At 41.8% G+C, this 15,874-nt stretch overlaps 1 protein-coding gene across 1 annotated transcript in view; it reads right to left on the bottom strand.

Moving 5' to 3' along the window:
* PPARA (peroxisome proliferator activated receptor alpha) overlaps positions 1-8,112 on the bottom strand; it is a 30,179-nt gene extending 22,067 nt beyond the window's left edge. The window contains 4 exon segments of the mRNA XM_048824573.2: positions 1,165-1,325; positions 7,915-8,006; positions 8,008-8,085; positions 8,087-8,112. Of these exon segments, the coding sequence (XP_048680530.1) occupies positions 1,165-1,325; positions 7,915-8,006; positions 8,008-8,085; positions 8,087-8,112 (357 nt within the window).
* Between the last annotated feature and the right edge of the window lie 7,762 nt (positions 8,113-15,874).

Genomic DNA, 15,874 nt, shown 5'->3' on the forward strand with positions numbered 1-15,874 from the left:
CCTGCACCGTCTTACCCTAGCATACGCTTTGCCAGCCCCCTCTCCCTGTGAGAGGGAATCCTCATCTGCCATACACGTACATGCACACACACATACCGCAATAGATGGTTACATGAAGGAAGAGCACATGTTAATAGCAGGAAGAGTTGGGGATGCACAGGAAAGTGCAAGGGTGTAGAGGAAGAGCTAAGCACAGGCACATGGGCACCAGAGAAAAGCCTATAAATGATCTTACCATGATGTTCTGAGTGACCCTGCAATGGAATACTAGTCTCTACAAACACTGCTACACAGCGCTGTGTCATGATAAGACGTTATGATGTGTGAAGCAAGATGTTGCACTGCCAGCATGTCACAAAGTGCCACATTTGATCATGACCTATTTCTCTAACTCTAAAAGAATGAGTGCAAATCTTCAGATTTGCATTTAGAATTATTCTACCAATTCCAGAACATTAATCCACAAAACTTTACATTTGAACCTTATTATCCTAACCCAAGAGTTAAGACTGAGTGATTGTAAACATTTTTGAATGTTTTAAAATTGCTTCACTTTCTCAAGTCCTGTTATGTGATGCAGAAAAAAACAAAAAAAATCTAGACATACGTGAGAAAATAAAATATAAAACCTTTACATCTTTTTGGTCATCTATCCTATACTTCAAAGACTGATGGTAAGCATGTTTGGCTTTGTGACCATGTACTGGTTCCAAATTTATAATCAATAAAACACTGTACTAAAAGCGATTCAGTTAGGATGTGGTGGTGATGAGGCATTCAGGATTTGTTCATTGGAAATATAATGGAAATGTATCAAATTCACATGGTTCCCATAGCATATTCCCAACGCAAATAAAACACTAATCGAACATTTTTTTATTCCTTTTAAATTATTTTAATCTCTAATGATAACTAGTTCTTTTCACAAAAGCACTACTTATAATCATCATCAACTGCCTTTCTTGAAGAAGTTCTAGTATCCAATTACGGTATTAGACAAAAATACTTCTTGAGAAGACCACAAGTGACTTTTTTATTTAAATTGTGTTTTCTTTTTACAGTTAGACTGATTTTAATTACTTTACAAAGCAACTATGTTTTTTCTTCATATAACCCTGTAAATAAAGCAATATGGTTTAGGCTATTAAAAAAAATCAACTGTACCTTACAACCTTCACAAGCATGTACTCCATAATGGAAGCCTGAGGCTTTGTCCCCACAAATTCTACATTCAATGTTTAATGCTCCACTGGGTGACTCATCTATGCTACCTGGAATTGTGGCAAAATTAATGGATGAAGGACTTGATGCTGGTGAAAGGGTATCTAAAAGAAAAAGGAACACTCAAATTATGTACTACCAAAATCAGTACCAGTTCTGTGCTAAATTTCATCCACATAGGAAAGTTTATTTTAAAAGCCTGAAATAAAAAAAATCATTACATGCACTATTAATTTAACAGTAACAAATCTGTTTGAAAACTAGCTCATGCTTCTATTAATAGTGCACCAAACAAATACAGGGTCTGTACAGCTAATGTCGATGACACATACAATGCACACACAAAAGGATAGGAGAGCTAAGAGCCAGAACCAAAGAAGTTGTAGTGGTATTTCAACAATAGTTCGTAAGTATGCACAGAAAATTTAGAATAATTTAGATTGTGATCCAAAAGTATCTAACTAAAGCTTTGAAATCACTTGTTAAATGAATGACTATTTCATGTTTGCAAGAGAATTTATTCATTATAATTCTCTGTAATTATCTATTTTTCAGATGTTTTACTAGTTATAAAATAATGTAAGTTATAAATGGAAGAGTGGCACTGGCCAAACAGACTGATACATGTTGCTGGGGCAAAGCCCATGGACCAGATCCTCAAAGTATCATCATAATGCCCAGGCAGCCAATGGACCACCCTTTCTCTATGGTTATAATCAGCACAGCTGGCCATTACATCTTCTGCCCAGGATACTTCCAGACACGCGCTTTAGTTTAGCCTACTCAGGTCAGAGTCAGACCTGCTGTTACGGAAAGACAGCAAAACATACCTTCCTGGTTAAAGCCCCCAGGTCAGCAGAACATTTAAGCACATGCTTATCTTTAAGCATGTGTTTAAAGTCCCATTTTAGTTCAGTGGGACTATTCATGTACTCGTGAACTAGGGCCTAAGACAGGAGATGCTGCGCTTCTAATGCCATTCTGAAGAGTTTGCCCTTTACCAGAGGAGTGAAAACAGGCCATATGATTAAACTGCAGTGAGGCTAAAGAGAAGCTTCAAAAGGAAGACAAACTAGGGATCACAATGTAGATGATCTGACAATCAAAACCTTCTTTGACTGACTGTGCTGCCTCGCCTCTCTAAATGTGAGGAAAACAATGCTCAACAACTCAAATAGTAAAATAACTAAGCAGAAACTGTCCAATGCTCTTCTGTAAAATTTAACCATCTTGCAAAATTAAAACGCTTCACTTTGAACCACCTCCAAAAACACCAAAAAACCCCCATAAGAACAGAAGAGTTGCCATACTGGGTCAGACCATGGTCTATCTTGCTCAGAACCCTGTCTCCAACAGTGGCCCAAACCAGAGCTTCAAAGAGAGCATACAGAACAGGGCAATTATGGAATGATTCTGGTAGTCAGAGGTTTAGGGCTGCATCCCTGACCATCTTGGCTAATAGCCATTGATGGACCAATCCTCTATAAACTTAACTTGTTCTTGTTTAACCCAGTTATACTGCTGGCCATCACAACATCCTCTGCAATGAATTCCACAGGTTAGTTGTGTGTTGTATGAAAGAGTACTACTTTGTTTCTATAAACCTGCTGCCTATTAATTTTATCAGGTGACCCCCGGTTGTTGCACTGCATGAAGGGATAAATAACATTTGTCTATTCACTTTTCCCACATCAATTATGATTTTATACACCTCTATCATATCCTCACTTTGTCGTCTCTCTCTCAAAAAAGATGAGCAGCCCTCATTTTTAGTCTCACCTCATACGGAAACTGTTTCATAACCTTGATTAACTTTTGTTGTCTTTCTCGGAACTTTTCCGAGTTGAACAATATCCATTTTTGAAATGGGACGGCCAGAACTGGACACAGTATTCAAGGTGTGGGCTTAGCATGGATTTATATAGGCTCATGATGATATTTTTGGTCTTATTTTCCATCTCTTTCCTAACAGTTCTTAACATACGATTAGCCTTTTTCTCCGCTGCTACGCATTGAGCAGAAGTTTTCAGAGAACTATCCACAATGACTCTAAGGGATCTCTTTCTCAGGCAGTAACAGCTAATTTAGACCCCATCATTGTGTATGTATAGTTGGGATTATTTTTTCAAATGTTCATTACTTTGCATTTACCAACATTCAATTTCATCTGCCATTCTGTTGCCCAGTGACCCAGTTTTGTGAGATCCTAGGAGACAGAGTTCCCCCTTTCATAAATTCATCCCTAAGGGATATCGCCACCCAAACCATGAGCTTCTCCGCACCAATCCTCTGCAACAGTGATACTCAATAGTCAGCCCGTGGGCCAAATGTTGCCCACCAAGGCTTCCTGCATGGCCCATTAGCTCATCTTTAAAAAATGTTTATCATTAAATTCACAAACAGAGATGTGCTACCTATCATTTGCCTACAACTTCTTTAGTAAGTAACTTACCCGAGCAAAAATTAAGCACTGCTTACTAGATCTTAAGTTCTTGCGATAGCATCGGCTATGATTGAGCTAGGATGTCATCCATTTTTTCATTAGTGATGGAAATGGAGTAAAAAATGAGTGACAGTGGGAGTAAAATGTTGCAAAGTTGACAGTGAAAACCAAGCTTTTAACCCAAACTGGACAGTGGATTTTCTTATTATGCCACCTTATTTAAATGCAAAACCTTTGGTGTTTAATATGCCAAACCACTGTATCCATCTGTAAAATCACCCACGTGAGATGCCACTTTGAATCAAAGCACAGTAATTTTAACAAACAAAAATAAAAACAAAACAAAAAAGGACAAAGCAACAGCTGCTTCTCTTCAGATAATGTTGGTACTAGCTAAAAAGAAAAAGCCTTTCCTGGCTGCCGAGCTTGTGAAGGAGTACACGCTGGAAATGCTGGAGGAGCTTTTTGTCAGAGATAAAAAAAAGATGACATTGCGAAGCAAGTGAAGCAAGCTCTCCTGTTTGATTCCACAGCAATGTGAATATTGGAGGTAATTTACAAGGATTGTTTGTCATCACTGCTTTCTGATTTAAAAAAAACACCAAATACATGTCTCTTGCAAGCGATCTAAGTGACATGGCCCAGCTACTGTTGTTTGTTAGATTTTATGATGGTGAAATTTTCAAGGAAGAATTTTTGTGCTTAGTACAATTAGAAACCTACACCACAGGCAAGATCATTTTTGAAAAGGTAAAAGGCTTTTTTGAAAAAAAAAAATGGTATAGATCTGCAGAAAGTAAACTTGCTTGTTACAGATGGAGGTCCCTCTATGACACGGAAAGAGAAGGGCTTTGCTTCACATTTGGCACCGATACAGCCTTCATTAAAAACACTTCACTGAATCATTCACCAGACTGTCCTGTAAATTTACACCAGTAAATTGTCTGGGGACTTGAAAAAAAAAAACAACAACAATGGGTATTGTGATGAGATTAGTGAACTACATATGCTCAAGTTCTAGCTTGCAACGTTGTCTTTTTAAAGGTCTTTTACAAGACGTTTCAGCCGAATACAGTGATCTGTTGCACAACGTTTATTGGTTAAGTAGGAAGCGCGCGTTAAAGAGGTTTTGTGCACTTCAAAAAGAAATAATCACAAGACCAACAAGGCATGTGAGTTCCTCGAATTTATGAATGATGTCTCCTCTATGTCACAGGTAGCTTTCTGTGCGATATACTGGTCACTTGAATTGCCTCAACTTCCAGCTCCAAGGCCATGAAAACAGTGTCGGAGGTCTGAAAAAGTGTGTGCTTTCAGAAGAATCTTAAAACGTTTCAGACAAACTTAATAGGAAAGATGTTGCACTTTCCCACATTGTGTGTTGTTGCTACAGATGAAACGTCAATGAAAACGATGCAAGAATTCCTAAACAATCCAATCGCAAATTTTTAAATGTGATTTGAGAATTTTAAAATTCCAAAGGATTCGTTTTTGTTTGTTCATGATCCATTTGTGGCAACTGCCTATGGACCTTGCCTTTCTGAAGCAAAGAACATTCTTGATTCAACGGATGAAGGTGACTTAATTAGAAATTGTAAAACTCCAGAGCTCAGATGTCTTCAAGGCAAAATTCCGAGAAGTGGGACTTTGTGATTTCTGGATTCAATATGCAGACCAGTTTCAGAATAGCCAGAATCTAGCCATCTATCTTTTAACAATGTTCAGATCAACGTACTTCTGTGAATCTGGGTTTGCTAACGTGACTATTAAAACCAACACTGCAATCACCTGGCAGATAAGCATCTTCACCAGTGCATGCACCTTGCCCTGACCTCCTACAAACCACTCTTCACAAAACTTGCCAGCAATCATCTATATCACCTCTCCCATTAGAGATTGCCACAAACACAGGTAATAATGTTGATTTATAAACTTCGTTAAAAGATAGAAACACTAATACTTATGTTGCAATCAAGGTCTTTATTTATTGGCAGCCGAAGTTTTTTTTTGGTTTTGGTTTTTAATTTTGTCAGCCTTCTGCACAAATAGCCTGCCTCATCATTAAAATTCTCAAATTGGCCCGCTGGTAGATCTAATTGAATATCACTGTTCTAGAACCTAAACTCCACCAAACTTGAAATTTTCTAAAGCTAGAAGACTTGTCCTTATATCTTGTAGTACATTGTAAGATTTTACCAAATTCACAGGTGTTTTATTTGAACAAATCCATTAAAACAATTATATGAATGTAGGTCAAGGCATATGATGTTAGAAACAGGTTAACTCAGAACTCGTATTGCCAACCTCAACAGCCTCAAAAAATCTTGACTCAGACCACCCAAAATGATTTTTTTTTAAATGTTTTAGAAGTTTTTTTTTTTAAGTTCTTTTATTTGCCTTCCAGATTTTGAGCCTTTGGGTTCATGTTTTCCATTTTTTCTTTGCAATCAGGAAGGCAGTAAAATTGTGAGAGTTGGTAACACCATGTCACAAACTCAGATGTGTTACATCTCCTGCTTTGGCCAGAAGGATCCTGTTTTTAAATCCACTTTCTGAACTGTTCCTGCACAGAAGCTTGAGCGCTAAGGAGATATTCTAGGCGGCATCTTTATGATTAGGGCCACTTTTGGCAGGATTTCTACTGTAAATGACTCTTGCTCTAGGCTACATCTCTGATCACAGACTCCCAAGTGATCCCTGAGTGATACTGGGCAATGCTCTAGCCATTTCTCCCTTGCCACAGGGACAAGCATGCAGCAGCCACAGCTCCCACCCTCCTGTCAGGGAACAGTAGGTGAGGTCAACCAAAGAGAAAGGAGAAGCCAGAACTAAACACCCAGGTATAGCAGCTCAGGCAGAGCACTTCCCAGTTGATGGCAAGAAGCAACCAGATCTCCTTGACAGCAGAGGGCAAGAAGCAGTCAGCCACACGGGCTAATAACCCAGCCACAGCCTCATATTCATCAACTCCAGGCCTAGGGGAAACAAGGCACAGCTTCCAGAGTTAGCTGGACACTGGCCTAGGGAAATACCCGAGTCAGCCAGGAGCATAAAAATCCCTATGTTCCTAAAGCTCATTCCATGCTGTAGCCTTGTCAGTCTTACGTTCTGGTAATCAGAACGTTTGATCTCATTTATGTAAATAAGTCATGTATATTTACTCAATAAGCAAGTTAGGACAAATTCATTTGCATAAACATGCCAGATTATGCACCTTCAGCATTAAGATCTGTGATTTCAAACAAACACTATTCTAAAGTAACTTTAATCTTCTTCTCCTTTCAGAGTAGCAGCCGTGTTAGTCTGTATCCACAAAAAGAAAAGCAGGACTTGTGGCACCTTGGAGACTAACAAATTTATTTGAGCATAAGCTTTCCTGAGCTACAGCTCACTTCATCGGATGTCCTCCAAAAGTGGTGGGAAAAAAATCTCCTATTGTCACTGTACTGGATAAACAAAAATGGTACATAATAACCTTAATGGCAGCACTACAGTCCTCATTTACGCCTTTTATATAATAAAAACCTCATGTAATCAAAGATCTGAGGATTAATGACTCTCTGCCTTAATAACTGTGTTACTGATATCAACAGAGAAACCAACATTTAAATAAAGGCATTTTGAAGAGATGAAAAGTTACAGACAAACCTTTTCACTGAGATTTAGTTTAACTTTTTAGCAGTCAGAATGACAAATCTCCTTTTCGCACAGATTTTACTATACATATCGTGTATGTTATAAGAGTCACACAGATTGTAGTTCATGGGACTGATTCAAAGACAGCAAAATCAGTGGAAAATTTTGAGAGGTATTATAAATATTATACAGTATCTGCTAAGTTGGAGAGGAATGAAGCTACTTTTGTAGTGACAGTTGTGATTATTTTGAAAGATACCGGTAAAAAATGGTGTACACTAAAGGTAGTCAGCAAAATTTCATTTTAAAGGGAGCACAAATTTATACAAAACAAGCCAACATACTTTTATCTCCACCTCACCTCATCAGTGAAACCAATAAAATAATTTAAAATTTTTGTTTTAAAAATATCACTTTTTTATGGAGTAACATTTGACTCACAAATTTCAGACTGGAGTTAATTTATTGACATTATAAACAGCTAAAAGGTTTTTGTTTCCAGTGTGATCTACACATCTGAAACAACTGTTGTAATGTAAAGGAAGGATTTGCTTAGCTCAATTAAATACATCTTATCTCAAATGATGAAGATTTACTGTATTCTAAACTCTTACCTGTAATGACTGATCCATCAGATCCTGGACCATTTCCCAAAGACTGGAGCTCTGTTACGCTGAATGCTCCAGGGCTATCATCACCAATAGACAGAGATGCCCTGTATGTTTTCCATGTCTTGTAGGAACTCTCTAGATAAGGGGCTTCCGAGATCATCCTCCTCTAAGGGGGAAAAACTGGTTTTCTGCATCCACCATTTAATCCTCATATTAGACTGTTAAAAAAAAAAAGATATTACATATATATCATAGCACATTTAAAAGCTCTATAAACTGAATCAATTACATACAGGTACAAAATAAGGGAGTCCATAATTTGCAGTAAAATATTTTGTACTAAAATGTTTTTTCAGAAGCATTGTGTAAAATGAAATACTGACACGATGGCAAAAATCCCCATAGATTGACCACACAAAAGAAGATTATGGCTAAGTAAGTATCTATGTTGCCTTCTCCCTCTCTTCTGCTGTTGAAAGCGGCAAATTATGTTTCTATCGCAAACAATAAGTATTTCAGCTTGAACTGTACTAGGTAAATGGCAAATGTCAATAAATAAATCTACAAATTATGAATAACCATACATCAAAATACTTTACTTAGGGAGTAGTTTATCCACAGCTGTAGTCTGACTAGGGTCAGAAGATGTGCATCAGGTGCTATCTTCATCCCTCCCAAATTTGTTCAGTATATCCTGTGATTCCGCAGAGATCACAACTTTACCTTATGGTATTAACCTCTGGGAAATAATGAGCCATTCATTCTGGGTGCAAACCTGCTAAGTCAGTAAAGTTACACTGGAATACCCTCACCCCTGATTTCACATTTTAAAATTTTCTTTAGTTGAATCTGCCAGAAAAGTAAACAATGGCACATACTGTATAATGTTGCTACTCACGCCAAGAAGTACTGCTATTAAAAGAAGCTGGCCTTTGAGGCTGAAACTACACTTATAGCTGCATTTTCTTCAACTGGTGTAAGAACACATACTAATTCAGTATGTCCATGCACTGAATATGCACTGCTGGTTACAGAAATCTTTGACTGTTACTTTAGTCACCATGAAGACTTGACATTTACCAACATACCATGTTCTTACCAATTTTTACCTCCAAGTTTACGAGAAAACTGTGGTATATGCTAGCAAATGAAGTTTTAAACATATACACCCAACCCCAAAGTCATTTTCTTATTTGACATTGTTAAAAGTTGTGAATATCTTTAATAGCAAGCAATTTATGCTTGCTTGGAACCACTCAATTTCCACGCATAACCACAGCACAATACATTTGGCTCATTAAGTTTTGAGCATTTATCTTGGGAGAAAATTTTTAATTTGTTTTCTTTTGCATGCAACTGAAACAAGGGCAGAGTTATGATTGACAGGCTGTGCTGATTGCTGGGGATCTACCTTTTACAATGCAAAGGACAATCATCTTTAAAGACTAATAAACATCAGAAACACTCAGGGAGGACCAGTCACGTAGGAGTCTGGCCCATCAAAGTTGTTGCAGAGGTGTAACTGAGGGCAGATAGTGATTCAGTATGTATAACATGAGTCTGTGCAAGACTAAAAAAGTTGTTTGCAACCATGCACACTGCACACACAGTTTTTACTAGTCATCTTTAATGATCAAAGTACTGTTATAGTAGTGCAGTCTCTCAGATATTCATTATACTTTCCAGAAGTTCACTAGCATATACAAAAAATTCTGTACTGTTTTCCAGTGTGTGCTTATTATACCAAATTACATTGTAAGGTAAAAAACTAAAATAGGAAACAGCACTTGATAAGTATATATAAAAGTAATTTGTATGCTGTAGCTTGCATCCTTACCAACAGAGGACTGTCTGAGCAATTAATGTCATTTACAATGTTTGCACTGGCTTTCTGTCAAATTCCATATTAATATTAAAGTCCCCCAGCTCTCAAGTAGATCCCTGAATAACTGTGGTTCATCTTACTTAGCCACACTCACTCATTCTGATCATAATGGATGACGAGGAATACAGATTCTAATCCTTAAAGTTAGGGAGTATGCTTCGAGTTGGAGTATGTGTCCATAAATCAGCATATTTGTTTTCATCTAATTATGATCTGTATGACTTTGGGCATGCTACTAAGCTTTTCTCTGCTTCTGTCCCCATCCATGAAATGGAGAAAACACTGTTCACCTTTGTAAAGCACTTTCAGGTCCACTGACAAAAGACATTGTACATAAAGGCAAAGTATTTTTTTAAATTGGGATTTGCTTCCCTGATCTGCTTGCCAGGAAAGTTTGGCTACTACTGTGGGGCTCTTTCCTCTTCAAACCACATAGTAATGTATAACACTGGGTTATTTTAGAAATGCAGGGTCCACCATAATCAGTGGCCTAACACAACATGTATGTATCTGGAGGAAAAGAACTGTAAGATTAGTACAGACACATAGATATAGGGCCTTCACTTAGTTTTCATTTGGTCCACATCACACCAATTGGGTGTTTTACCCAAATAAAAAACTGGTTAAGGAATTCAGTATTTGGCCCAGAGAATTTACAATACAAGCTTTTCCAGGAAGCACATTGTACAAACCAGACCAGGGAAATGTTCTGTGCACCAGAAAACTGAAAAAAACTGCAGGTAGCAAATTGTAAGAAGAAGGGAACAGCATTCAAGATTTATTTATTTAGGCTGCATAAAAAAAAGACAATGACTGGCTGAACTGCAAACTCAAGATATGGAGACAACTATTATTAAAAAGGTTCTCTACCTTACATGGGTAGGTGGTTTGGTTGGGAGTAGGAAGTACTGCTTTTCCCTGTCTAGTTGCCAGACATTTCCGAAAAATTGACAATTATCTTGTTTATAGTGCTAGATTTCTTGGCAAGATTTGCTCCCTCAAGCCAGGCACAACCCATGTAATACAAACAGTATTACAAATACAAATCAATTTGACAGAAAGAAAGGACAGATCTTGAAATAGCAGCAACTCATCTCTAAGTACATCTTATAATTTATAACATTTAAAAACATCTATGCTACAGAATGAGACTGGGCAAAGAAGTGATGACAACTAAAACAGATGTACTAGACCAGGTGTTGTGGTAGAAGAATGATACTGAGACTAACAAGAATTATTCAGTCAATCATCATAAAACTATCCATCAACTGGATGCTGCCACAGGCGATGGTCATGTTCTGACTAACGTTAGTCTGATTTGCTGCAGTTCCACTCAATTTATTCTATACATTACATTGTGATTTTAAAAAAGATCAACTCAAGTGCCAGCTGCCCATTTTGATAGGTTATATGATGGTTAGGACATTTTAATTTCCTTTAATTTAACTGTATACAAACATTTTTAAAGTGAACTCCAAATATAAATAAGCCATCAGTGATCTCTCGGAGTTTGTGGATTATTGTCTTCCATAAAATTATAGCCAGTTATCACTGGTGGATACACAGGTGGCTAATCTGGGATCCACAACTGATACAGACACTTCCCAATGGAAAAGGCAAATCTGGATTGTTGAGTTGGGCTGTGGTGCATTCTTTCCTCCTTTCCCATTTTTCCATTTCCTGTTATCTCTGCTGGCTCTCAAAATACTGGGATGCTTGCCACAAGGTCTTTTTCTATTTATCAGCCAAGGGCTTGGGTCTCCCATGAGTTTAAGTCAATGTTTAAAATCAAATATACACAAGGGCAAGAGGGAAGGTACTGTACATCTGGGGTCGGGCTTGGGTTATGGGGGATTGCAAGTATCAGCTACAAGGTTCACGAAGTACATACATATCACATAACCAGCATAGATCCAGATTGGGGTGTGGGAGTTTTTAAAGCGTCAGTGGATAAGTGGGCTTGGGTATGCCACCCATGGGATGTATTAAGAGTCCAAGTCAGTATTGGTGTAGAGAATAAGTACATGGGTAGGGTGCATCCCTCGGTTCGTCAGGGAAGAAAGTGGGTTATTCCCTAGTTGGCATTCTTGGTTACTCGATCTGGTACTGGTGGTGTCCTGTGATGTGTTCCGTGTAGATGTCTCTGGACCACCTGATGGTGTCAGACACCATGAGCTGTCTCATGAGCCGGGCGTAGCATCGACCGACTCCGCACGCTCTCAGTACCTGCTCGTTGTGGAGGTCCCATGCTCCCAGAGCTCCCACGACTAGGGCGTGGATCTGGACCTTGTAGCCCTGGACTCTCAGGGTGTCAGCCAGTGGGGTGTACTTCAAGACTTTCCGTGCTCGGACCTCATGGAAGGCTGGTGACCTGTTTTCAAATGGCACCGTGACGTCTACCATGAGGACCTCCTTCTTTTCTGCTTCGGTTATGACAATGTCGAGTCGCAGTCAGCTGCCTGTCCCAGGGATGGCAGAGTCGACAGTGATCTTCCCCAGGGACAGCAGGATGGCTTTCACCAGCCGGTTCTGGATGGTGTGGTGGCAGTGCTGCCAGGCTCCGAAGTACTGTTTGCATCCACACAGGAGGTGGGGCAGGGTCTTATTGGCGTAGCCGCACTTCCTGCAGCGCTTGTCCCGGTTGCCGTGGCGGATGGCTCCATTGAGGGGAACGCAGTTGAGTCAGGCCCGGTGGATGAACCGCCAGTCAGCGAACCTGGTGAAGCTGCCCCCTGGAGAGGAAGTGGTTGCTGGCATCCCACTTGCTGGATCCCACCTCGAATACCTTGCCCTGGTTCGACTTCTGCTTAAGGTTCTCAGCCTAGTGGCAGCGGATGGCATCCTTTCCAGCGGTCGGGGTGATGATGGTGTGGTCCAGGGTCTTTATTTGCAGCACCAGCATTCCCAGCTCCTGGCGCTCCTCACACCACTTCCAGCGGCAGCTGATCCTTTTTTTAGGCATCTCAAGGCGTTGCGGGACCAGAGAGAGGACAGGTCTCCCCTCTCTCCTTGGCTTTAAGGATGTCTTTGAGCCTTCCCTCATCCTTTGGCCATGGCTCAGTTATGAAAATATGACCTGCTTCAGGAGTTGGTTTTCTGGCATTTGAAGAACATGACCAGCCCAATGGAGTTGGTGGTAGACGATCATCACTTCAATGCTGGAGGCTTTGGCCTGGGACAGAACACTGATGTTGGTGCATCGGTCATTTCACTTGACTCAGAAGATTTTTCAGTGGCACCATTGCTGGCATCATTCAAGAACCTTGAGGTGTCTACTGTACTTGACCAGGTTTCAGCACCATACAAGACAGAAGGGATAACATCAGCCTGATACCCGTGAAGCTCGGTTTGATTCTCATGTAATGATCTTTGAAGATTGTTTTCTCAAGCGTCCAAAAGCTGCACTGACGCATTGAAGGCAGTGTTGAATTTCATCATCAATGTCAGCTTTCTGCGACTGACAGCTGCCCAGGTAAAGGAAGTGCTCAACATTCTCTAGGGTCTCTTTATTGATCTGAATTATAGAAGCAGGATCCTGGTGATTTACAGCCTGCTGGTGGAGTACTTCATTTTTCTTGGTGTTGAGTATGAGCCCAAGTTTGTTGTAGGCCACAGAGAAAGTGTTGACTATTTTTTGAAGGTGCCTTAACATAGTCTGCCTTGCCTCCCCCCGACTGGATAACCGTGTCCAGAGGTATCACCTAACTGTGGTCGAAAGTGAACAATGAAATTTGGAACCTGGAACGTTCAAGCCTGATGGACAACCTGAAAAGTAACCAGCTAGAGCAAAGAACAGCAATTGTGTCCAGAGAACTCAGGAGGCATGTCATCGACTTTGCTGCACTGAGTGAGACCTGACATACAGGAGGAGGATAGCTCAAGGAAAAAGGTGGTGGTTTCACTTTTTTCTGGAAAGGAGCAGCGACAATGAACAACGAATCTATGGTGTTCCTTTTTCTATCAAAAACAAAATAGTCAGCCAACTCCCAGAATTACCTGTTAGCATCAATGAATGACTCAGGACCTTCTGTCTTAAACTTGCCAAAAGTCAACATGCAACACTCATCAGTGCACATGCTCCAACCCTTGATGCTGATAATGAAATCAAAAGAAAGATTTTATGCCAACCTTGACCGAATTCTCTCCGCCATCACCAAAGAGGACAAGCTCATACTCCTTGGCAATTTTAATGCAAGAATTGGACATGATTTGCAGCTTTGGAATGGCATGATGGGAAAGGAAGGAGTGGGCAAGACCAATTCCAACAGAATTCTTCTCCTGACCAAATGTGCGGAAAACATATAAATAAGTATTACTCCCAGGAAAGGTGACAGACTGACAGCACCACATGTGACGAAGTGGGACTGTTCTTAATGTTTCCTCTGAATGGTGTGGGGGTGCCTCAGTTTCCCCTAGGCAGTTCTTAAGTATCTAGGGGGTGGAGTAAGGGTGTATGATCATTGCAGAGCCCTAGAGGGCAGGTGTGTGCAGGAGTCTGGACACAGAGAATGGCTGACACCCTATTTCCTGGCAACTGATGGCCTGGGCCCTTCCCCCCTGCAAGGTGAGAGCTAAAGGGTTGGAGAACAAAGGAATCAGGTGACCACCTGGCCCGGGAAAGGAACAAAGCCCAGAGGAGGAGGGGCTGGAGGGGTTTTCAGTTTGGGGCTGGCTGGGACATGGAGTGAAGTGCAGACGTGGTTGTCTGGCTCACTGCCCCCCAAAATGGACCCAGCTGAGGGGTCCCGTTCTCTGCACCTGCAAGCTCTGTTTTAGACCATGTTCCTGTCATCTAATAAACCTTCTGTTTTACTGGCTGGCTGAGAGTCACGTCTGACTGCGAAGTTGGGGTGCAGGACCCTCTGGCTTCCCCAGGAGCCCCGCCTGAGCGGACTCGCTGTGGGAAGCGCACGGAGGGGCAGAGGATGCTGAATGCTCCGAGGTCAGACCCAGGAAGGTGGAAGCTGAGTGAGCTGCGTGTCCTGAAGACAGGCTGCTCACAGAAAGGCGACTGCCCCAGAGTCCTGACTGGCTTCATGGGGAGCAGTTCCAGAGCATCGCCCAGGGACTCCGTGACAACTGGTGGCAGCGGTGGGATGTACTGCACCCCATGGATGGTGCTTCCTGCAGTAAGTGACTGGGGAGCAGTAACACGAAGGGGGATTGCCGAGGACCAGGCCTGCTGAAGGCTCAGAGAGGAGCGGTTTCGGGGGGCGGTTAACCCCTGGGAGTGTGTGACCAGCGAGAAGGACTTTTGCAGTAACAGGGTTCCCCTGGGGACTGCAGTGAGCAGTCCAAGGGGCGGAGGAGTCTGCTGCTCGACCCTGGCAAAGAGGTGGTGACCTCGAGAAGGGCTGGCACACTAGGGGTTCTCCCTGGAAACCGTGGGGAGCTGAGAACACACAGGCCTGTGAGTCCACAACAACTTGGGAGGAGCGGAGTGATGGCCTGTCACCATCTCCTTAAGAAGGACATTGTAACCCTGTGCAAAAAGAGAGGGTTGAGCGTTGGAAAGTTCACCAAAGCAGAGTTAATCGTGCAGCTGGAGGATGACGACCGCTCTAAGGAACAGATTCCTGACCCCAACTGGGGCTATAGCAGGATCTGGGAGCAGCTGAAGCGGGAGCCAGGCATCGCCAAGACTCCTGTCCCCGACCAGACGGGGGTCTTCACGATCGGGTTCCCCATCGGGGGATCGAAACGGACAGGATTGGAGCTGAGTCTGAGAGAGCAAGAGGACCGTGGGAGACAGCGAGAGCCCGAGAAAGAGCTGCAGAAGCAGCAGCAGGATGAACTGGCGGTGGGGGAGCGGAGAGACCTAGGGGACCTCCCCGGGGTGAGTGGGGATAGATCCCGGGGGGCCAGTTCCGCAGGGAGCCTCGAGACTAAATTGCTGCCCCTGGTTAAGGAGGGGGGGGGGTGTGGATGCCCACCTCACTGCCTTTGAGCAGGCTGGCGATTTGAACCAAGGGGACCCTGCGGAAAAGCCCCGGTGTCTAGCTCCCTTGCTGGGTCCCAAGGCCATAGACTCCGTCAGCCAGATGGTTGGGGATGTGGACAGGCTCCCACTCCTGACCC

This window comes from Caretta caretta, chromosome 1 (assembly GCF_965140235.1).
Source record: "Caretta caretta isolate rCarCar2 chromosome 1, rCarCar1.hap1, whole genome shotgun sequence".
Taxonomy (NCBI): Eukaryota; Metazoa; Chordata; order Testudines; family Cheloniidae; genus Caretta; species Caretta caretta.